The sequence below is a fragment of the Nerophis ophidion genome, linkage group LG14 (assembly GCF_033978795.1).
Source record: "Nerophis ophidion isolate RoL-2023_Sa linkage group LG14, RoL_Noph_v1.0, whole genome shotgun sequence".
NCBI classification, from domain to species: Eukaryota; Metazoa; Chordata; class Actinopteri; order Syngnathiformes; family Syngnathidae; genus Nerophis; species Nerophis ophidion.
Window position 1 is genome coordinate 17,726,052 of NC_084624.1, and position 22,782 is coordinate 17,748,833.

At 42.2% G+C, this 22,782-nt stretch overlaps 1 protein-coding gene across 1 annotated transcript in view; it reads left to right on the forward strand.

The window, feature by feature from the left end:
• LOC133568228 (zinc finger protein 276-like) overlaps positions 1–22,782 on the forward strand; it is a 57,107-nt gene continuing 34,325 nt past the window's right edge. The window contains exons 1-5 of the mRNA XM_061920029.1: positions 1–135; positions 12,607–12,832; positions 14,618–14,933; positions 17,713–17,759; positions 17,840–18,196. Of these exons, the coding sequence (XP_061776013.1) occupies positions 12,655–12,832; positions 14,618–14,933; positions 17,713–17,759; positions 17,840–18,196 (898 nt within the window). The 5' untranslated portion in view covers positions 1–135; positions 12,607–12,654. The remainder of the gene's footprint in view (positions 136–12,606; positions 12,833–14,617; positions 14,934–17,712; positions 17,760–17,839; positions 18,197–22,782) is intronic.

Consider the following 22,782-nt stretch of genomic DNA (forward strand, 5'->3'; position numbering starts at 1 on the left):
ATACATGGAAGAGGGAGAAGGAGAAGGAGAAGAAGAAGAAGAAGACGCTGAAGGAACATAAGACCAAAATACTTCCGAGAGGATGTCAGCTGTCATGGAACATATTCACTGTTTCTAGCGCTGGGAGTGACCAAGGTAGACTTTCTTTCAAACAATAATACGTCAATGTTTAGTAATACATTTTCGCCTATAACTTGTCAGTCATCGTAGTATGATTAGGCTAACCACCAGCTAATGCTGCTAGCGTGTTTGGGTGGGCGTTTGTACGCAGCGCGATTACAAAGTCAACTATTATACATTTTATTATTTAAAGATGTCAATAATGGATTGACACCGCGAACTAATAATACATTTTTCAACTCAGCAACGCATCACAAGCACTCGTTTTTTCCGATAAGAAATTTCACAATTATGCAGCAATATTATATTTTTTAGAGATGTCCGATATCCATCCATCCATCCATTATCTTCCGCTTATCCGAGGTCGGGTCGCGGGGGCAGCAGCCTAAGCAGGGAAGCCCAGACTTCCCTATCTCCAGCCACTTCGTCTAGCTCTTCCCGGGGGATCCCGAGGCGTTCCCAGGCCAGCCGGGAGACATAGTCTTTCCAACGTGTCCTGGGTCTTCCCCGTGGCCTCCTACCAGCTGGACGTGCCCTAAACACATCCCTAGGGAGGCGTTCGGGTGGCATCCTGACCAGATGCCCGAACCACCTCATCTGGCTCCTCTCGATGTGGAGGAGCAGCGGCTTTACGTTGAGCTCCTCCCGGATGGCAGAGCTTCTCACCCTATCTCTAAGGGAGAGCCCCGCCACCCGGCGGAGGAAACTCATTTCGGCCGCTTGTACCCGTGATCTTATCCTTTCGGTCATGACCCAAAGCTCATGACCATAGGTGAGGATGGGAACGTAGATCGACCGGTAAATTGAGAGCTTTGCCTTCCGGCTCAGCTCCTTCTTCACCACAACGGATCGATACAACGTCCGCATTACTGAAGACGCCGCACCGATCCGCCTGTCGATCTCACGATCCACTCTTCCCCCACTCGTGAACAAGACTCCTAGGTACTTGAACTCCTCCACTTGGGGCAGGGTCTCCTCCCCAACCCGGAGATGGCATTCCACCCTTTTCCGGGCGAGAACCATGGACTCGGACTTGGAGGTGCTGATTCTCATTCCGGTCGCTTCACACTCGGCTGCGAACCGATCCAGTGAGAGCTGAAGATCCCGGCCAGATGAAGCCATCAGGACTACATCATCTGCAAAAAGCAGAGACCTAATCCCGTGGCCACCAAACCGGAACCCCTCAACGCCTTGACTGCGCCTAGAAATTCTGTCCATAAAAGTTATGAACAGAATCGGTGACAAAGGACAGCCTTGGCGGAGTCCAACCTTCACTGGAAACGTGTCCGACTTACTGCCAGCAATGCGGACCAAGCTCTGACACTGATCATACAGGGAGCGGACTGCCACAATAAGACATTCCGATACCCCATACTCTCTGAGCACTCCCCACAGGACTTCCCGAGGGACACGGTCGAATGCCTTCTCCAAGTCCACAAAGCACATGTAGACTGGTTGGGCAAACTCCCATGCACCCTCAAGAACCCTGCCGAGAGTGTAGAGCTGGTCCACAGTTCCACGACCAGGACGAAAACCACACTGTTCCTCCTGAATCCGAGGTTCGACTATCCGGCGAAGCCTCCTCTCCAGTACACCTGAATAAACCTTACCGGGAAGGCTGAGGAGTGTGATCCCACGATAGTTGGAACACACCCTCCGGTCCCCCTTCTTAAAGAGAGGAACCACCACCCCGGTCTGCCAATCCAGAGGTACCGCCCCCGATGTCCACGCGATGCTGCAGAGTCTTGTCAACCAAGACAGCCCCACAGCATCCAGAGCCTTAAGGAACTCCGGGCGGATCTCATCCACCCCCGGGGCCTTGCCGCCGAGGAGCTTTTTAACTACCTCAGCGACCTCAGCCCCAGAAATAGGAGAGTCCACTACAGATTCCCCAGGCACCGCTTCCTCAAAGAAAGACGTGTTGGTGGGATTGAGGAGGTCTTCGAAGTATTCCCTCCACCGATCCACAACATCCGCAGTCGAAGTCAGCAGAACACCATCCGCACCATACACGGTGTTGATAGTGCACTGCTTCCCCTTCCTGAGGCGCCGTATGGTGGTCCAGAATCGCTTCGAAGCCGTCCGGAAGTCGTTTTCCATGGCTTCCCCGAACTCTTCCCATGTCCGAGTTTTTGCCTCCGCGACCGCTAAAGCTGCACACCGCTTGGCCCGTCGGTACCCGTCCACTGCCTCCGGAGTCCTATGAGCCAAAAGAACCCGGTAGGACTCCTTCTTCAGCTTGACGGCATCCCTCACTGCTGGTGTCCACCAACGGGTTCTGGGATTACCGCCACGACAGGCACCAACAACCTTGCGGCCACAGCTCCAATCAGCCGCCTCGACAATAGAGGTTCGGAACATGGTCCACTCGGACTCAATGTCCCGCACCTCCCTCGTGACATGTTCAAAGTTCTCCCGGAGGTGTGAATTGAAACTCTCTCTGACAGGAGACTCTGCCAGACGTTCCCAGCAGACCCTCACAATGCGCTTGGGCCTGCCAGGTCTGTCCGGCATCCTCCCCCACCATCGCAGCCAACTCACCACCAGGTGGTGATCGGTAGAAAGCTCCGCCCCTCTCTTCACCCGAGTGTCCAAAACATGAGGCCGCAAATCCGATGACACAACTACAAAGTCGATCATGGAACTGCGGCCTAGGGTGTCCTGGTGCCAAGTGCACATATGGACACCCTTATGTTTGAACATGGTGTTTGTTATCGACAAACTGTGACGAGCACAAAAGTCCAATAACAAAACACCACTCGGGTTTAGATCCGGGCGACCATTCTTCCCAATCACGCCTCTCCAGGTTTCACTGTCGTTGCCAACATGAGCGTTGAAGTCTCCCAGTAGGACAAGGGAATCACCCGGAGGAGCACTTTCCAGTACTCCCTCGAGTGTACCCAAAAAGGGTGGGTATTCTGAACTGCTGTTTGGTGCGTAAGCACAAACAACAGTCAGGACCCGTCCCCCCACCCGAAGGCGAAGGGAAGCTACCCTCTCGTCCACTGGGTTGAACTCAAACGTACAGGCTTTGAGCCGGGGGGCAACCAGAATTGCCACCCCAGCCCGTCGCCTCTCACTGCCGGCAACGCCAGAGTGGAAGAGGGTCCAGTCCCTCTCGAGAGAACTGGTTCCAGAGCCCTTGCTGTGCGTCGAGGTGAGTCCGACTATATCCAGCCGGAACTTCTCTACCTCGCGCACTAGCTCAGGCTCCTTCCCCCCCAGTGAGGTGACGTTCCACGTCCCAAGAGCTAGCTTCTGTAGCCGAGGATCGGACCGCCAAGTGCCCTGCCTTCGGCTGCCGCCCAGCTCACAATGCACCCGACCTCTATGGCCCCTCCCATGAGTGGTGAGCCCATTGGAGGGATGACCCACGTTGCCTCTTCGGGCTGTGCCCGGCCGGGCCCCATGGGAACAGGCCCGACCACCAGGCGCTCGCCATCGTGCCCCAACTCCGGGCCTGGCTCCAGAGCGGGGCCCCGGTGACCCACGTCCGGGCGAGGGAAATCTGGGTTCATTTCGTTGTAATTCCATAGAAGTCTTTGAGCTGCTCTTTGTCTGATCACTCACCTAGGACCTGTTTGTCTTGGGAGACCCTACCAGGGGGCATGAAAACCCCCAGACAACATAGCTCCTAGGATCATTGGGACACGCAAACTCCTCTACCACGGTAAGGTAGCAGCTCAGAGAGGAGATGTCCGATAATGGCTTTTTTTTTGCCGATATCACGATATTGTCCAATTCTTAATTACCGATTCCGATATCAACCGATACCGATATATACAGTAGTGGAATTAACACTTTTATGTGCTTAATTTTGTTGTGATGCCCCGCTGGATGCAATAAACAATGCAACACGGTTTTCCAAAGATAAAAACAACTCATGTTATGGAAAAAAATGCCAACATAGCACTGCCATATTTATTATTGAAGTCACTAAGTGCATTATTTTTTTTAACATGCCTCACAACAGCAGCTTGGAATTTGGGACATGCTCTCCCTGAGTCGAGGTGGGGGGTTTTGTTGTAGCGGGGGTGTATATTGTAGCGTCCCGGAAGAGTTAGTGCTGCAAGGGTTTCCGCGTATTTGTTCTGTTGTGTTACGGTGTAGACGTTCTCCCGAAATGTGTTTGTCATTCTTGTTTGGTGTGGGTTCACAATGAGGCGCATATTTCTAACAGTGTTAAAGGCCTACTGAAACCCACTACTACCGACCACGCAGTCTGATAGTTTATATATTAATGATGAAATATTAACATTGCAACACATGCCAATACGGCCTTTCTGGTTTACTAAATTGCAATTTTAAATTATCCGCCAAGTGTCCTGTTGAAAACGTTGCGGTATGATGACGCGTGCGTTTGACGTCTCAGGTTGTAGCGGACATTATTTTCCAGCCCGATCCAATCTATAAGTAGTCTGCTTTAATCACATAATTACACAGTATTCTGGACATCTGTGTTGCTGAATCTTTTGCAATTTGTTCAATTAATAATGGAGAAGTCAAAGTAGAAAGATGGAGGCGGGGAGCTTTAGCCTTTAGCCACACAAACACACAGTGTTTCCTTGTTTAAAATTCCCGGAGGTGAAGCTTTACTATGGATCAGAGCGGTCAAGCGAACATGGATCCCGACCAAATGTCAACCGGCAGGTCTCGGTGAGATAATTGTGGTAAAAAGTAGCCTCTTACCGGAGATCAGCGGAACTTCTTTCGTGCTGCTGCTGCCGTGACTAATTCCCTCAGAGACTGGCGTCAACACACCCGTGGACACACCCCTCCGACTATCAGGTACTATATAATCTCACTAAAACACTAGCAACACAATAGAAAGATAAGAGGATTTCCCAGAATTATCCTAGTAAATGTGTCTAAAAACATCTGAATCGCTCACAATGCAATCGCCTTTTTTTTTTTTTACTTTTTCTAGTCTTTCGCTATCAATATCCTCAGCCACGAATCTTTCATCCTCGCTCAAATTAATGGGGAAATTGTCGTTTTCTCGGTCTGAATAGCTCTTTTTGTTGGAGGCTCCCATTATAAACAATGTGATGACGTGAGGAGCCCTCACCCTTATGACGTCATCATCTGCGACTTCCGGTAAAGGCGAGGCTTTTTTATTAGCGACCAAAAGTTGCAAACTTTATCGTCGATGTTCTCTACTAAATCCTTTCAGCAAAAATATGGCAATATCGCGAAATGATCAAGTATGACAGATGGAATGGACCTGATTGATGGCAACAAGTAATGCACAAAAACATGAAAATAGCAATGAACAAATTCAGAACCAGGAATATCTCTTAAGCAACTAAAACAATAATATATATTAAATAACATATATTTGGTTTTACATTGTATTGAAAAAACATTTGAAAATTAATTTTACCTTTGCAACCTCATTTTACTATTGGCTAAGTTTTATATTCATAAATGTAAGTTTCTCAATACCCGACCTGTTTTTTGTGCCTTTATAAAAGATTTAGAACTCTAGATTAAAACACTCTACCTCTAACAACAAAAAAGCTGTGAAAACGATGATGCTGTGTTCCAAATTTAAGTTATTTCTTGAGATTGAGTGAGCCTATGGCTTTGCACTTTGTTTATATATATATTTTTGTTGCATTCTATTTTAGTTACTTTGAAACAATCAGGTTACTCTTCAGTTACTCAGTACTTGAGTAGTTTTGTCACAACATACTTTTTACTTTTACTCAAGTAAATATTTGGGTGACTACTCCTTACTTTTACTTGAGTAATACATCTCTAAAGTAACAGTACTCTTACTTGAGTACAATTTCTGGCTACTCTACCCACCTCTGATTATCTGTATGTAATATTGGCTGAATTTCAGATAGTTGTTTGAGTGCCTTTTTGTTCCAGACCACAGCGAACATTACCTAGCTTGCCAGTGATTGTAATTAGTCGGCGCCCTTAAAGAGATTTTTGGGTGTGTTCGTTCACTTTTGTCTAAAAGCGCCAAATTTGGCACAGGTGTAGCTGAGGGCATACCTAATTGATTTGGCTAGGGCGCCCGTGCCGGTGACCTTTGGGGTCGCCACAGCGGCTGATCCAATATGGCCACCACCTGAACACGCTTTTGCCTTTACATTTGAACCAGATGAGCTACAAATCCAAACTTTGTGTCTGTTTTATGTTTTTTGACAATTAGAAATATGATTAATAAAAGTTAATCTTTTGATTGATTGATTGATACTTTTATTAGTAGATTGCACAGTTCAGTACATATTTCGTACAATTGACCACTAAATGGTAACACCCGAATAAGTTTTTCAACTTGACGGGGTCCACGTTAATCAATTCATGGTACAAATATATACTATCAGCCTAATACAGTCATCACACAGGTTAATCATCAGAGTATATACATTGAATTATTTACATTATTTACAATCCGGGGGGTGGGATGAGGAGCTTTGGTTGATATCAGTACTTCAGTCATCAACATTTGCATCAACAGAGAAATGGACCTTGAAACAGTGTAGGTCTGACTTTGTAGGATATGTACAGCGAGCAGTGAACATAGTGAGTTCAGATACCATAATAACAAGTATATACATTAGAAATACTTTTGATTATTTACATTAGGTTATTTACAATCCGGGGAGATGGGATATGAATGGGGAGGGTGTAAGTAAAGGGTGGATGTTGCTTGGAGGTGTTGTTTTTTAGCGGTTTTGAAGGAATATAGAGATGCACTTACTTTTACACCTGTTGGGAGTGCATTCCACATTGATGTTTATAGCGGTTTTGAAGGAATATAGAGATGAACTTACTTTTACACCTTTTGGGAGTGCATTCCACATTGATGTGGCATAGAAAGAGAATGAGTTAAGACCTTTGTTAGATTGGAATCTGGGTTTAACGTGGTTTGTGGAGCTCCACCTGGTGTTGTGGTTATGGTGGTCATTTGCGTTAAGGAAGTAGTTTGACATGTACTTCGGTATCAGGGAGGTGTAGCGGATTTTATAGACTAGGCTCAGTGCAAGTTGTTTTACTCTGTCCTCCACCCTGAGCCAGCCCACTTTGGAGAAGTGGGTTGGAGTGAGGTGTGATCTGGGGTGGAGGTCTAAAAGTAACCGGAGTAGCTTGTTCTGGGATGTTTGGAGTCTAGATTTGAGGGTTTTGGAGGTGCTGGGGTACCAGGAGGTGCAAGCGTAATCGAAAAAGGGTTGAACGAGAGTTCCCGCTAGAATCTTCAAGGTGCTTTTGTTGACCAGAGAGGAGATTCTGTAGAGGAATCTCGTTCTTTGGTTGACCTTTTTGATTACCTTAGTTGCCATTTTATCACAGGAAAGATTAGCCTATAGAATGGAACCTAGGTAAGTGATCTCATCTTTCCTGGTGATAACAATCTCACCCACTTTTATAGTGAAGTCACTGACTATCTTAAGGTTGATATGGGACCCAAATAGGATGGATTTCGTTTTACCTACGTGTATGGATAGCTTGTTGTCAGCGAGCCAGGTGCAAATATTAAGGAGTTCGGCACTGAGGATTTGTTCCACCTGTGACTTGTCCTTGCCGGATACCAGCAGGGCCGAGTCATCCGCAAACAGGAACAATTCACAGTCGCATGCTGATGGCATATACTTACTGACTCGGGGGACTCCACAGCTTACTGAGAGGGGAGGGGACACGGTGCCGTTCACCTCTACCACTTATTTCCTCCCCTCCAAATAAGATTGCATCCAGCTTGATGAGGTTTTATAGAAACCTATTGCTCTGAGCTTATCCAACAGTATAGTGTGGTTAACTGTGTCAAAGGCCTTCTGAAAGTCCAGCATGACTATGCCGCAGTATTTCCCGCGTCCACCTCATGTTTGATGTGGTCGGTCAGATAGAGAAGGCATGTGTCAGTGGAGTGGTTAGTTCTGAAGCCGGATTGGAATTTGTACATGAGTTTATTAGTAGCAAGGTATCTATCGACCTGTTCATAAACTATTTTTGCATTACTTTCGAAATGGAACTGAGAAATCTTTATGATTGGGTGTGTCTGGACACCTAATTAGCATATTTCCAAGATGGCGGCTATGTAAAAATTAGGTCTACCTTAACTTTTGATACTTTTGGCAAACTATTTTAGGTTTTTTGAGCATCAGAAAAATAGTAGAATGATCTGATTTAAGATCATTTATTTATTAGAGCACTTTAATTTCCATATTAACAACATAGCCATTATCTACCAAAATGTATTGCATATATATTTCAACACATATAGAATGTAAAGCTACAGATATATTTCATTGTAACATTAGTAAAAGTAGAAAAATTCAGTGTTAGCCCCCTTCCTCCTGCAATATAAGTTTCTGTTTCAACTGAAACAGAAACCTAAAAGTAGAGAAAGTCAGTGTCGTTGCCCTTTAAGCAAAACCAATGTCTTCAAAATGTCACAACCACAGCCGACCCCCCTCAACATTTCATACAAACATTAGAAAAGAATCATGCATGTTGCACCAGGTTTTACTCATAATAATGCCCAAGTCACGTCCAATGTCTTCAGAATAACAAAACGCCAGTTGGAAATATGCGAATTAGGGGTCTAGACACATCCGAAAATAAAAATGAGCATTCCAACACATTTGTAATTGGCAAAACACATGAAATAGACACCAAGTTTACATTTTTAGCTCATTTGTTTCAAATGTTAGAGACCTTAGGTCACTAGGGCGGGTGCCCTAGCTCAGTGGTTCTCAAATGGGGGTACGCGTACCCCTGGGGGTACTTGAAGGTATGCCAAGGGGTACGTGAGATTTTTAAAAAATATTCTCAAAATAGCAACAATTCAGAAATCCTTTATGAATATATTTATTGAATAATACTTCAACAAAATATGAATGTAAGTTCATAAACTGTGAAAAGAAATGCAACAATGCAATATTCAGTGTTGACAGCTAGATTTTTTTGTGGACATGTTCCATAAATATTGATGTTAAAGATTTCTTTTTTTGTAAAGAAATGTTTAGAATTAAGTTCATGAATCCAGATGGATCTCTATTAGAATCCCCAAAGAGGGCACTTTAAGTTGATGATTACTTCTATGTGTAGAAATCTTTATTTATAATTGAATCACTTGTTTATTTAAAAAAAAAATTGTAGTTATTTTTATATCTTTTTTTCCAAATAGTTCAACAAAGGCCACTACAAATGAGCAATATTTTGCACTGTTATACAATTGAATAAATCAGAAACTGATGACATAGTGCTGTATTTTACTTCTTTATCCCTTTTTTCCAACCAAAAATGCTTAGGGGTTACTTGAATTAAAAAAATGTTCACGGGGGGTACATCGCTGAAAAAAAGGTTGAGAACGACTGCCCTAACTAAATCATTTAAGTTTGCCCTGAGCTACACCTGTGCCAAATTTGGCGCTTTTAGACAAAACTGAACGAAAATATCTTTACGGGCTTCCACTAAATAAATCTATTAAAAGAAGACATCCTGCTGTTGGACACACACATCTATACTTTTGGCCAATAAAAGCCAGTAATTTCCCGGAGTTATCTCACCTTCTGAGTAACCTCTGATTTACTAATGGTTTCTAATGTAAAAATGTGTAGAATAAATATTAAATTTCAACATTTCTGTCAACAAAGATTTGCTTCAGCCTGCGACACATACTCATGTTGATAGTAGGCTTTTATAGCTAATATAGACACTTACATCATGTATTGCCTTTATTATAAGACTTATATACGGCTTTTAATTTGTTGCAGCTCTAGACAGATTGTTTTTTTTGTATTTTTGTTCCAATATTGCTCTTTCAGCATTTTGGGTTGCTGACCCCTGGTATAGACTATAGCAGACCTGGGCAAATTAAGGCCCGGGGGCCACATTTGTTCTGCCGGACATTCCCGAATAATTTTTTTAGATCTTTAAGATGGAAAGTGTAGTTGCCATTATGATATGCAGTGATGTTTTCAAATTACCATATGTCTTGAACTACAAAACATATTTCAATGGTTGAAATCTGCGCTTTTGCATGATATTTTAGTGACTAGTGTTGTCCTGATACCAATATTATTTTGATACTTTTCGATTCTTTTCTAAATAAAGGGGACCAGAAAAAATGCATTATTGAAATTATTTTAACCAAAAATCTTAGGGTGTGGCGGACCGGTACTTTTCAGAGGCGGTATGATACCAAATATGATTCATTAGTATCGCGGTATTATACTAATACCCATATACCGTACAACTCTACTAGTTACTATGGTAATCTACGTCACAGCAGGTCAGACGAGGCACCAAGCAGTGCGGGTGGGGAGCGTTTCCACAGAGTGTTTCCAGAGCGGCCAGCCTGAAATGTGTGTGTCAGGAACAGACGTGGAAGGAGATTTTGACAATACATTTGTAAAGCTTAGTGATATATTAGATGTATCAAATTGTAGATGTTTTTTGTTATTTTACCTTCCACGTTCATATTTCGCTGTGTTTTTTGCATTTGGCTTGATTGTAAAATATGTCGATTGAGAGACGGGTGTGACGTTCATATGTTTTCAATATTCAGGGTTTTATCGTTCATAGAAAAAAAATCAAAATTCTGTTTCTAAGGCGGTCTGTCATAACATTTTTCGCATTCAATCAGACTTAATTGTGAAGTTTTGTATGAGTTTTCCTAGAAATAGATATAGGGGCCCCCAGACACATTTTTTTTCTCTAAATTTGGCCCCCGAGTCAAAATAATTGCCCAGGCCTGGTCTATAGTGTGTTGCCATAGTCAGGGAGTTGTCTTTGCCATTAAGCTAAATGTCCCACTTCTGTCTTCTGTTGAAGTACTTGTCGAATAGAAAAACAAGTTGACTTTTACAAACCTGGGAATTTGTGTTAGATGTAAATATGAACGGAATACAATGATTTGCAAATCCTTTTAAACCCATATTCAATTGAATGCACTACAAAGACAAGATATATGATGTTCAAACTCATAAACTTTATATTTCTTTTGCAAATAATCATTAACTTAGAATTTCATGGCTGCGACACGTGCCAAAGTAGTTGGGAAAGGGCATGTTCACCACTGTGTTACATCACCTTTTCTTTTAACAACACTCAATAAACGTTTGGGAATTGAGGAAACTAATTGTTGAAGCTTTGAAAGGGGACTTCTTTCCCATTCTTGTTCTGTGTAGAGCTTTAGTCGTTCAACAGTCCGGGGTCTCCGCTGTTTTATTTTACGCTTCATAATGCGCCACACATTTTCAATGGGAGACAGGTCTGGACTGCAGGCAGGCCAGGAAAGTACCAGCACTCTTTTTTTAACGAAGCCATGCTGTTGTAACACATGCTGAATCCGGCTTGGCATTGTCTTGCTGAAATAAGCAAGGGCGTCCATGAAAAAGACGGCGCTTAGATGGCAGCATATGTTGTTCCAAAACCTGTATGTACCTTTCAGCATTAATGGTGCCTTCACAGATGTGTAAGTTACCCATGCCCTGCGCACTAATGCACCCCCATACCATCACAGATGCTGGCTTTTGAACTTTGCGTCGATACCAGTCTGTATGGTTCGCTTCCCCTTTGGTCCGGATGACACGATGTCGAATATTTCCAAAAACAATTTGAAATGTGGACTTGTCAGACCACAGAATACTTTTCCACTTTGCATCAGTCCATCTTAGATGATCTCGGGCCCAGAGAACCCGGTGGCGTTTCTGGATGTTATTGATAAATGGCTTTCGCTTTGCATAGTAGAGCTTTAACTTGCACTTACAGATGTAGCGACAAACTGTATTTAGTGAGATTGGTTTTCTAAAGTGTTCCTGAGCCCATGTGGTGATATCCTTTAGAGATTGATGTTGTTTATTTATACAGTGCCGTCTGAGGGATCTGTTGGGATTCAATGTTGGTTTCTGGCCATGCCGCTTATGTGTAGTGATTTCTCCAGATTCTCTGAACCTTTTGATGATATTATGGAGCGTAGATGTTGAAATCCCTAAATTTCTTGCAATTGCACTTTGAGAATTGTTGTTCTTAAACTATTTGACTATTTGCTCACGCAGTTGTGGACAAAGGGGTGTACCTTGCCCCATCCTTTCTTGTGAAAGTCTGAGCATTTTTTGTGAAGCTGTTTTTATACCCAATCATGGCACCCACCTGTTTCCAATTAACCTGCACACCTGTGGGATGTTCCAAATAAGTGTTTGATGAGCATTCCTCAACTTTATCAGTATTTATTGCCACCTTTCCCGACTTCTTTGTCACGTGTTGCTGGCATCAAATTCTAAAGTTGATGATTATTTGCAACAACAAAAATGTTCATCAGTTTGAACATCAAATATGTTGTCTTTGTAGGATATTCAACTGAATATGCGTTGAAAATGATTTGCAAATCATTGTATTCCATTTATATTTACATCTAACACAATTTCCCAACTCATAGGGAATCAAATATTAATCCCCCCCACTGTCATTATAATACAGTAAACCAGTTATTGAACTAAAATCATTTTGCACATATTTTTGCTGCAGGAATCCATCATCCAAACCAGCTGCTGACAGACTTCATTGCTGAATAAAATGAAGAGGAAACGTCGGGGCTCAAGGCCATGTGAAGCTGAGAAGAGGGCACGTGGAAACCAAAGAGCTCAGAAGAACGTCCATGCAGCAACACCTGCTCTACAACGTGTTACTACAGATGCTAACTACACTTCAACCAACCAGCACAAGCAGACCGAAATCAAGTCCAACACCTCCAGTGAGTAGCTCAGTTATTTTGTTTAACATACATACATACATACAAATATATACAGGGGACGACGTGGCAAGGTTGAGAGAGTGGCCATGCCAGCAATCTGAGGGTTACTGGTTCAATCCCCACCTTCTACAATCCTAGTCACGTCCATTGTGTCCTTGAGCAAGACACTTCTCCCTTGCTCCTGATGGGTCCTGGTTAGCGCCTTGAATGGCAGCTCCCGCCATCAGTGTGTGAATGGGTAAATGTGGAAATAGTGTCAAAGCGCTTTGAGTTCCTTAAAAAGGTAGAAAAGTGCTATACAAGTGTAACCCATTTACCATACATTGTGTGTATGTATATATATATCCATCCATCCATCCATTTTCTACCGCTTATTCGCTTTTGGGGTCGCGGGGGGCGCTGGCGCCTATCTCAGCTACAATCGGGCGGAAGGCGGGGTACACCCTGTACAAGTTGCCACCACATCGCAGGGCCAACACAGATAGACAGACTACATTCACACTCACATTCACACACTAGGGCCAATTTAGTGTTGCCAATCAACCTATCCCCAGGTGCATGTCTTTGGAAGTGGGAGGAAGCCGGTGTACCCGGAGGGAACCCACGCATTCACGGGGAGAACATGCAAACTCCACACAGGAAGATCCCGAGGCTGGATTTGAACCCAGGACTGCAGGACCTTCGTATTGTGAGGCAGACGCACTAACCCCTCTGCCACCGTGAAGCCCATATATATATATATATGTATATATATATATGTGTATATATACAATGTGTATATGGGACCCCACCCATATTCTGTACACAAGTGTCCATATATGTGCGTGTGTACCTGTATAGACATATATATATATATATATATATATGTATATGTACACGTGTGTGTATGTATGTATGTATGTATATATATATATATATATATGTATATATATGTATATGTAGTTATTGGGCAATAGCAAGCTAGATTTGGCCCATGGACCGTAGTTTGGGGACCCCAGCTTTAGAGTACTATGACTCAAGTAAACATTGTCATGAAATTATTACTCGATAAAGTAAGTTTTCAGTGAAATGTTTTTTTTACGGAAGTACTGAGTAACTGGTGAATAACTTCTGATGTATTTAGTTGGTAAATTTTTGTACCTACATTTTAATCTCAGCTGGTGTCTTTTTGCATGTGTGCATGCGAGAGACAGGGATCGAAGCATCTTTTTAAAATCACTTGCTAATGTTATCATATGCACACGTATAACATACAAACATCTTGAACTTACCGTCAATACGTTTTCTTTAGTTGGAAGTGGAATTCTTGCAGACTGAAAAGTAAACATTTCTACTGTCACAAATGACAGCGAATTATATAAATATTATTTTTCTTAGTTCAAAGGTAAACATCGGAGACGTTTCACTTTTTACACTGCAGTTTTTGACTGTGGTCATGTGACTGCCAGGCTGAGTTTGATTGGTAAAACAAAGTCACGTGACAGAAGTCTCTAACGAGCAAAATGAATTGCTAACAGTAATCAATAGAATATAAATAAATATGATATAAAAACAATTCATGTAGCAGTCAGAAAGAAAATCTTAAAAGTGGGATTTTTTTTTTTTTTTAAAGTAAAACATATGTTGTATTAAAACTACTCTGACAAGTACAATGTATCCAACAAGTTACTGGAGTAAATGAGTACATGCAGTTTATACTCACCTCTGGTATTTAATAGCAAATGTTTCACATAACAAGATGAATTTCCATCTTACTATGATTGGTTTTGTGCTTTATCCCAACAGGTCGACTGTCCGCTGCCGTCTGCAGGCTGTGCCACGGAAAGTTTTCCGCACGGAGTTTGCGACATGCTTTCAGCAAATGGCCTCAGGATTCTCTGGATGTCGTTGAGGACAAAGAGTATGCTGCAGCCCCGTCGCCCGCTTTGTTCTACGCTGACTTCCAACGACTGGTTGGGGTGCAGTTGGACCCCGATCCCCGATTATCTGCATTTGTTTGTAAGAAATGTCACAGCAAGTTCTACAAATGCAACAGCATCCTGCTGCACTTTCTACAGATGGTTAATGTGCTGCCTGTTGGCAAAGACAACCCCAAAAGCAGGTAAGATCAGTATTTGCTCTCAAAATAGTAAATCTACAGCACCCCACATTTCATTTGCACTTCCTCCCAAATGTCAGTTAAATACCCAAGCTAGTATTTCCATAAGAAATACTGTTCAATTTAGTTTGAGTTTATTTCAAACATGAACAAGATACAATGTAATGCATCACATATTTCCAGTTGTTTCATTACAGCATGTCTGAAAAGGAGTAAGAGAAAGCTGAGCTTATTTAAAGGCCTACTGAAACCCACCACTACCGACCACGCAGTCTGATAGTTTATTTATCAATGATGAAATATTAACATTGCAACACATGCCAATACGGTCTTTTTAGTTTACTAAATTACAATTTTAAATTTCCCGCGGAGTTTCTTGTTGAAAACGTTGTGGAATAATGACGCATGTTTGTGACGTTATTGGTTGGAGGGGACATATTAGCCCAGCACCACTTACGGCTAAAAGTCGCCTCTTTTCATCGCGCAATTGCACAGTATGTTGGACATCTGTGTTGCTGAATCTTTTGCAATTTGTTCAATTAATAATGGAGAAGTCAAAGTAGAAAGATGGAGGTGGGAAGCTTTAGCCTTTAGCCACACAAACACACGGTGTTTCCTTGTTTAAAATTCCCGGAGGGGAAGCTTTACTATGGATCAGAGCGGTCAAGCGAACATGGTTCCTGACCACTTGTCAACCGTCAGGTTTCGGTGAGAAAATTGTGGTAAAAAGTCGCCTCTTACCGGAGATCAGCGGAGCTTCCGTCCTGCTGCAGCTTCGTGACTTCCCTCAGAGACTGGCGTCAACACACCCGTGGACACACCCCTCTGACTATCTGGTACTATTTAACTCACTAAAACAATAGCAACACAATAGAAAGATAAGAGATTTCCCAGAATTATGCTAGTAAATGTGTCTAAAAGCATCTGAATCGCTCCCAATGCAATCGCCTTTTTATTTTTTTTAAACTTTATTTTTTCTAGTCCCTCACTCTAAATTTCCTTATCCACGAATCTTTCATCCTCGCTGAAATTAATGGGGAATTTGTCGCTTTCTCGGTCCGAATAGCTCTTGCTGCTGTAGGCTCACATTATAAACAATGTGAGGATGTGAGGAGCCCTACAACCAGTGACGTCACGCGCACATCGTCTGCTACGTCCGGTACAGGCAAGGCTTTTTTTATTAGAGACCAAAAGTTGCGAACTTTATCGTCGATGTTCTCTACTAAATCCTTTCAGCAAAAATATGGCAATATCTCGTAATGATCAAGTATGACACATAGAATGGACCTGCTGTCCCCGTTTCAATGAGAAAATCTCCTTTCAGTAGGCCTTTAACTCTACCCCTTTTCATACCATAGCGGTTGTATCCCATTTACTTGTTCTCGGTAAAATAACAGTGAATAAATAAATAACATACCATATTAAGTAAACACATATTAAATACATAAATAATCTTTATCTTAAAAAAAAAAAAGGCTTCAAGATGTTCATCATAATTCTTGTTCTTTGTACTTTGTGAACACTTTTAGTTTGAACAGTCTCTTAAACTGAATCATACTGTTGCTTTTTTGGATTCATTTGGTTAATCCATGCCGTAATTTAATTCCACATACGGATATGCTTAAAGTTTTAAGTGTTGTACGAGCAAACAAAATGTTTTAAATTATATTTTCCTCTACGGTTATATTTCTCCTCTTTTGTTGAGAAGAATTGTTGTACATTCTCGGGCAGCAGGTTATAGTTTGCTTTATGCATAATTTTAGCTGTTTGCAAATACACCAAATCGTTGAATTTCATTAATTGTGATTCAATAAATAAAGGGTTTGTATGTTCTCTATATTCATCATTATGTATTATTCTAATTGTTTGTTTTTTGTAACACCGTTCGGGGATTAAGCACACATTTGTAGTTGTTTCCCCATATTTCTACACAAAAACTCAGATATGATAACACCATACTTGCCAACCCTCCCGATTTTTCCGAGAGACTCCCAAACTTCAGTGCCCCTCCCAAAAACCTCCCCAGGGCAACAATTCTTCCGAATTTCTCCCTATTTCCACCTGGACAACAATATTTAGAGCGTTCATTAAAGGCACCGACTTTGGCGTCTTTTGCAACCTGTTGTCATGTCCGCCATATAATAAACGCGGCTTTTACAGACACACATAAGCGACTGCAATTCATACTTGGTCAACAGCCATACAGGTCACACTGAGGGTGGCCGTATAAAAAATGTTAACACTGTTACAAACATGCGCCACACTGTGAACCCACACCAAACAAGAATGACAAACACATTTCGGGAGAACATCCGCACTGAAACACAACATAACAAATACCCAGAAACCCTTGCAGCACTAATTCTTACGGGACGCTACAATATACAACCCTCTACCACCAAAATCCGGCCCCGTCCCCCACATCTCCCGAATTCGGTGGTCTCAAGGTTGGCAAGTATGGGTAACACTAGCGAGCGATTTATTACCTATGTCTAGCTTGTGTGCTATTGTGCGCTGAGCTGTTGTGTAGCTCTGTTGTTGTCTAATCGCCTACCATATTAATAATCAATTAATAACATTTTCAGAACACAATGAACAACGAGATGTAGAGTGAAAATCAAAATAAATTGCAGTTGATCGGTGGTATTAGAATATAATTTTTTGAATAGGGAAGATGCAGTTCAGCATAGTTCCACAACGATTAATGGAACTGATGTGCGGTACAGAGAGTTTATAGCTAATGCTAATTTCCAAATCTTGTCGTCCTCTGTTTTTATTCCAGGCATCATCCGATGTTTTCAAAACTTTCAGTGAGCCATGAGTCGACATGTAAGAGAAGCATTCGTTGCCTTTTTACTTTGAACAAAAACACATACGTGAATGTGTTCCAAGACCTTCTGCTTTCTCAGCAGCATTACCATCCTTTTCTTCAGACACCAAGTGCCTGCACAAGCTGGTGTCGTGGGCTCACCACCACGCAGAGGCATGCAGGTCCTGCCCTGACCTGAAGGAGGTGCTGGAGGGCAGGTGCTGGGGCTTTGTCAAGGCCGTGTGGCGTTGTGTTGACGGGCACAGCTACACTCTGGACACACACGGCACCTCGTCTGTCAAGTCTGGCCACATGCTCCAGCGCGGAAGCATCGATGAGCGCCAAGAAAGGAGCTCGGCGGGGATCGCGGTCGACAGCGTGGTTGGGCAGAGTCCACTCTCCGTCACGCAGCAGACCTGCGGCTCGGCATTAGCAGACTGGAGCAGCAACACTGAAGGTTGTAATCCTCTTTAGCTCATCTTCACTATTAGTATGACAAATACATCCATGAAACAAATGTGATATGATTGTACCTCATGACAATTTGCAGCCTACTTTGATAAGGTTTGATTTGTACAACACTTTAAAGGCCTACTGAAACCCACTACTACCGACCACGCAGTCTGATAGTTTATATATCAATGATGAAATATTAACATTGCAACACATGCCAATACGGCCGGTTTAGTTTACTAAATTGCAATTTTAAATTTCCCGCGGAGTTTCTTGTTGAAAACATCGCGGAATGATGACGCGTGCGCGTGACGTCACGGACTGTCAGGAAATATAAGCGCAGCACTATTTTGCGGCTAAAAGTCGTCTCTGTTCATCGAGCAATTTAACAGTATTTTGGACATCTGTGTTGCTGAATTTTTGCAATTTGCTCAATTAATAATGGAGAAGTCAAAGTAGAAAGATGGAGTTGGGAAGCTTTAGCCTTTAGCCACACAAACACACAGTGTTTCCTTGTTTAAAATTCCCAGAGGTGAAGCTTTACTAAGGATCAGAGCGGTCAAGCGAACATGGTTCCCGACAACTTTTCAACCGGCAGGTTTCGGTGAGAAAATTGTGTTAAAAAGTCGCCTCTTACCAAAGATCTGTGGAGTTTGCGCCGTCCTTGTATCTGCCGTGACTTCCAAACACAGCCGGTGTTTCCTTGTTTAAAATTCCCAGAGGTGAAGCTTTACTATGGATCAGAGCGGTCAAGCGGCAGGCGTAGTGGGTAGAGCGGCCGTGCCAGAAACCTGAGGGTTGCAGGTCCGCTTCCCACCTATTAACATCCAAATCGCTGCCGTTGTGTCCTTGGGCAGGACACTTTACCCTTGCCCCCGGTGCCGCTCACACGGGTGAATGAATGATGAATGCATGATTGGTGGTGGTCGGAGGGGCCGTTGGCGCAAACTTCCGTCAGTCTACCACAGGGCAGCTGTGGCTACAGATGTAGCTTACCACCACCAGGTGTGAATGAATGATGGGTTCCCACTTCTCTGTGAGCGCTTTGAGTATCTAACAATAGAAAAGCGCGATATAATTCTAATCCATCATTATTATTATTATTATTATTATTATAAGCGAACATGGTTCCCGACCACTTGTCAACTGGCAGGTTTCGGTGAGAAAATTGTGTTAAAAAGTCGCCTCTTACCAAAGATCTGTGTAATTTGCGGCGTCCTTGTATCTGCCGTGACTTCCCTCAGACACTGGCCTCAAAACACCCGTGGACACACCCCTCCGACTATCAGGTACTATTTAATCTCACTAAAACACTACAGTAGCAACACAATAGAAAGATAAGGGATTTCCCAGAATTATCCTAGTAAATGTGTCTAAAAACTTTGGAATCCGTCCCAAAGCGACCGCCTTTTTTCTTTTAACCTTTAATTTTTTTTTTTTTTTTTAGTCCTTCGCTATCGATATCATCATCCATGAATCTTTCATCCTCGCTCAAATTAATGGGGAAATTGTCGTTTTCTCGGTCCGAATAGCTCTTGCTGCTGGAGGCTCCCATTAAAAACAATGTGTGGACGTGAGGAGTCCTCACCCTTGTGACGTCATTGTCTGCGACTTCCGGTAAAGGCGAGGCTTTTTTATCAGCACCAAAATTTGCAAACTTTATCGTGGGTGTTCTCTACTAAATCCTTTCAGCAAAAATATGGCAATATCGCAAAATGATCAAGTATGACACATAGAATGGACCTGCTATCCCCGTTTAAATAAGAAAATCTCATTTGAGTAGGCCTTTAAAGATGTCTTACCCTGCTCATTCTAGAGCACAGGTGTCAGTCGTTTTCACAGAGGGCCACATCCCAGTTATTTTTGGGCTCAGAGGGCCGCTTCTAACAGACAATACTATTATTACACCATTTTTTAATGCATTTTATTAGTAGATTTTTTTTATCCATCCATCCATTTTTCTACCGCTTATTCCCTTCGGGGTTGCAAGGGGCTCTTGGGCCCATCTCAGCTACAATCGGGCAGAAGGCGGGGTACACCCTGGTTAAGTCGCCAACTCATAGCAGGGCCAACACAGATAGACAGACAACATTCTTTCAGAAAACTGTAACACTATTCACACATATATACCAGGGGTGTAACAGTATGTGTATTTGTATTGAACCGTTTCGGTACAGGGGTTTCGGTTCGGTTCGGAGGTGTACCGAACGAGTTTCTAAGCTAAAGTCTTAACAAGCTGCTTTGCTTCTTCTACCTCTGTCTCAGCACCCAGCATTGTCCCACCCACACAACCATCTGATTGGTTACATATATAGCGGTAAAAGCCAATCAGCAGTGCGTATTCAGAGCGGTAACAGCCAATCAGCAGTGCGTATTCAGAGCGCATGTAGTGTCGAGCAAATAGGTGTTTAGCAGGTGAGCATAAGGCAGCGTACTCTCCCCAAATGATAATAAACACCCCCCAGTCAACTACTACTAACATCACTATGAGCCCGTTGACCTTCTAGAAAAGTGGTTCTTAACCTTGTTGGAGGTACCGAACCCCACTGGTTTCATATGCGCATTCACCAAAAAATTAAATTTCTTGTTTTTTTTTTCAAATTCAAGATTAAGTTGTATGTTTTTGGTACCACTTTAGTATGTGGAACAAATTCTAAGTAACACACACTTAATTTAGAGTAATTTGGACACTAGGGGAACATATTCTAAGTAATAAAGACTTAATTTATAGTTATTTGGTTAGGGTTGGGGTTGGGATTATAGGGTTAGGGTATTATTAACGCCATGCCGAATAAGACATTAATAAGTACTTAATAGTTAAGAGGCAACATGTTACTAATTTGCATGTTAAAAAGCAACTAATCAATGGTGAATATGTTCCCCATACTAAAGTGTTACCATGTTGTTTTTACTGGTGGACAAAATTAACCGTGCATGAACATAACCTTGTTCAAACAACAAAACCAACAGTGCGTAAACTCACAACAAATTACACACCTGCAAATCAGTCAGCTGTTGCCGTATCCGTAATACACCGATAGGGAGAAGTTTTTATTTGCACGATGAGTTGGGTGTGTTTTGACTTCCGCCGAACCCCTGAGCCCGACTCACCGAACCCCTAGGGTTCGATCGAACCCACGTTAAGAACCACTGTTCTAGAAACTTAAACTGCAGATCAGCTCGCTCACACTTCTGGCTTGAGGTGAAGGCTAATTAGCTTTTAGCGTAACGTTAGTTCATTTTGCGGTGTGTGCGTGTGTATGTGTTTTTCGGACAGAAAAGCTTTGAATGGCAGGGTCCCTGTTATCACATGTTGATAAAAATATAACATTTACATAATAAAAATCTACTACAGGCTTCCCAAATGCTGTGATAAATTAAGCATGATGAGTTGACTTGAAACTTAATTTAATGTTGCACTTTTTATATGTAGAAGAAACGTTTTGTCATTTCATTTAATCTGAGCAACAATTTGAGGGAGTTTAATGTCGATTAACGTGGGCAGAATTATTATAGTGTTCCCAATGTTAAAAGGATAAAGCCATTTTTTTACAAATTTGGTAAAGAAATGACCAAAACATTTATATTTTGTTGTTTTCTTACTGTACTGAAAATGAACCGAACCAAGACCTCTAAACCGAGGTATGTGCCGAACCGAAATTTTTGTGTACCGTTACACCCCTGATTATTACACAATTTTTTATGCTTTTTTTTTTGTAGATTTTTTATCCATCCATTTCCTACCGCTTATTCCCTTCGGGGTCGCAGCCTATCTCAGATAAAATCGGGCAGAAGGCGGTGTACACCCTAGACAAGTCGCCACCTGATCGCAGGGCCAACACAGATAGACAGACAATATTCTTATAGAAAACTATTACACTATACACACATATATACACAAACAATATCAAAAAGTTATTTTAAATGACAAAAAAAAAATGTAGGCCAGGTTCTTTGTAAGAAGATGAGACTTGAAGCTGCATAGGTGGAGCTTGCATTTGAATGAGCTGCAATCCGCTCTCTTTTTGGTCTAATCTTGTAATCTATACCCCACTTACACACATGCATGCGATATAAGGAAAAAGTTACAGTATGTAGCAAAAGCAGTGTTTAGAAAAGTCTATGATTTAATTCACTGGTTCAATAGGAATATAGCAACCACCATAACATTTTTAAAAAAACGTTCATGTAACCGGCACTACACACATTTTCGGAGTAGCCAAACCTGTGATCCGCACAATTTAAACATTTACTTAAGTCTGAAATGTTGGAAATGTAGGATATGACCCTTTTAAACAGAAATTCCAATGTAATTGTGTCAAGCCATGTTTTCTAGTTGTGTATCTGTTAAAGTTTGTGTGCATTTTTTAAAATGTGTGGTCATGGATTTGGTTCACTATATTTAGTCTGTTTGTTGTTCAGCGATTGCTGTTGACGTCACATATTGGAACACAAAAGTGTTTTTAGTTGTCTTTGCAGGTCTGTGCGTACAGCAAAATTACAAAAACAACATTAAGAATTTTACTGGTTTTTGGTCATAATTTAAGCTCTAACATCAATCATTCGGTAATAGATTCATAAGGCAAAACT